The following is a 2,493-nucleotide window of genomic DNA, read 5'->3' on the forward strand; positions in this document are numbered from 1 at the left end:
TTCTGGCATCTTGGAGAGTTGACGCACTCTCACTCACAGACTGAAACACACCCTCAGGCTGAGTTTGTGCCACATCGAAAAGGAATCGAACAGGCGGTCAGAAAATGCTGCTGGTCCTGCTGCTGTTGTTGGTTGGTGCGTCTGGTGCTCAGCCACAGTGTGACCCACGGATCAGAGGTAAGGTCTTTATGTCTTGTTACACTCTGAGTGCTTGATGTTTGCATCTGGAAGTGCCTAAATTAAACATGACATGCTTTCAGATGGAGACCATGGAGAATTCCTGATGCAGACTACATTAACACAGTCAAACTTATTGCAAATGTTTGAAAAACTATTTATTTTATTTAAAAGAAACTAGTCCTAAGAAGTCTTAAAAGCAAATGCTGTTACATATGTTGATCTTTTGCTTGCCAAGAGCTGTCAGCAGGCTCTTCTGTTAACTGAACACTTTTGAACTTTAATAAATAAGACTTTGAATTCTTTAATGATGTGTTCTTGGACTAACATTATCTGTGTGAACTGACAGATATTTAAGAGCYGATAAAGTAAAAGATTAGATCATTCTTTGGCCATATTGAGGTGTTTTACTGAAACCATTCTGCCATCTAGTGTCTGCCACAGTGTTGTAACAGTGATGTGTCTTTCAGGACTCTGCAAGCCCCCAGTGGAAGAAAAACGTAAGTACCCTCYGGCTCAAAGGAAGAACAGTGTCATGCAAGGGCTGTTTGTCATCCTCGCCTCATATTGAAGCAGGCTCTTTCATTTTTAATGGTCCCTTTTTGGGCCTTCCAGCTTATAATCGTGAGACGAGGAGACAAAAATCAAGCCTTAAAGTTTGTCTCTCAGCTGCCAGTCGTGTGGGAGCCACTTTTTCCCTCAACAAACAAGAAGAGGTCGTGAATCACWGTGGCCATTGTTTGGAGGAAATCTGTTCCAAGAGCTGTCGCACCCTTTGAGTATTTTTAGATGATCCATGATGCCATTAAATATTCAAATTCTAATTTCCACAGATATAATGGAAATATTTAGGAGTWGATGATTGAAGGTGGGGAGGTGAAGATCAGGATTAAGTGCTGTCACACCAAGAGATACACTGAGCAAAAGTTTGAAGCTAATTTATTCAGGTTTTGATTCCGGGGAAACGGACTGTCTTTTAAGGTGGTCTAATAGGCCTTTTGAGGGTCTTTCAAAGTTTTTCTTTGGATTTTTTTATACTCAATTTCAGTTCAGTACCTGATTGTTTTCTAAAGAATATTTGCTTTTAACTTTGACCTGTAAATCTTTCAGACAGAAAAAAGCTCTGGAGATGAAACAGCAGGTCACGTATTTTGCTTCCAAGTAGTAATGATCAATGATCAATGATCAATGATCAATATTTCTTCAGGTTTTTTGAAGGTCTTCGGTGTATTTTTCCCTAAGCTTGGCTGCTTTATCACTTGATTTCAGTTCATTTTTTCAGAATAATGACTTTTTTATTTAATTGTTAAACACATAACTTATAGTGGTTGGCAGTGTTGTATAAAGTACCTGAAAGTGATACTTGAGTAAAAGTGCAAGCATCTTATCATAAAATTACTTTGGTAAAAGTTAAAGTCTCCTCTAAGAATATTACTTAAGTAAAAATCTTGAAGTATTGTGATTTATTTTGTACTTAAGTATCMAAAGTAAATTTCTGACATAAAATGTACTTAAGTAATAAAAGTAAAAGCACTGAGTAACAATGAATGGTTAGATGTTCCAAAAATGCATTTATTGGGAGGTGGCCTCTTCAAAAACTATTTTTTCTAAAGGTGTGCAGATTTGATGAATTATGTACAAACTAAATACAATATCAGAATGGTATRTATTCGTACTTCTCATCCAACCACAGTTAAATTCACTCTATTCAGGAGCCACAATTTTTCAGGATAGTATTTTTTTTACAATACCAAGCCGAAATGAAATAGGAGAAATGACTTTCTACTTTTTGACTTTTTAAAAAATGTAAGGAGTAGGTAGAAAGTACAGATAATTGTGTAAAAATGTAAGGAGTAAAAGTAAAAAGTAGGCTGAAAAATAATTACTCAAGTAAAGTACAGATTACCAAAATTTCTACTTAAGTACAGTAACAAAGTATACAACTCTGGCGGATGGCACGGTTCTGCTAATCAGCTAACACAGTAAACTAATCGAAAAGAAAAAATAAGTAGGTCCTCTGGATGGGTTCTTCTTTAGTGAAACGTTTCGTCTCTCSTCCAAGAGACTTCTTCAGTCTGAGGAGTTTCAGGTGAACTCAACCTTATAACTGTTCAAAAGAATGAAGAATGAGCCAGCACAGACAAGCTWCAYCATCAGGTCAGGACTCTGCAGTTTACACTCATCCACAGGCCAGCAGTCACTCTTTCAGGGATGAAGATGTTTTCATCAACAAGGGGACATTGAACCCCCGCTTGCATTCACTACATACACATAACAAAACACCAAATAACCACAACCAAAGCATCCAAACCAATA

The 2,493-nt window shown here is 37.1% G+C and overlaps 1 protein-coding gene across 1 annotated transcript in view; it reads left to right on the top strand.

Annotated features, from left to right (window-relative positions):
- The window catches only part of LOC106525336 (carboxypeptidase Z), a 19,652-nt gene continuing 17,159 nt past the window's right edge, over positions 1-2,493 (top strand). Inside the window, exons 1-2 of the mRNA XM_014019529.1 lie at positions 1-177; positions 648-677. Coding sequence (XP_013874983.1) covers positions 105-177; positions 648-677 — 103 coding nt within the window. The 5' untranslated portion in view covers positions 1-104. The remainder of the gene's footprint in view (positions 178-647; positions 678-2,493) is intronic.

This window comes from Austrofundulus limnaeus, unplaced genomic scaffold (assembly GCF_001266775.1).
Source record: "Austrofundulus limnaeus strain Quisiro unplaced genomic scaffold, Austrofundulus_limnaeus-1.0 Scaffold223, whole genome shotgun sequence".
NCBI lineage: Eukaryota > Metazoa > Chordata > Actinopteri > Cyprinodontiformes > Rivulidae > Austrofundulus > Austrofundulus limnaeus.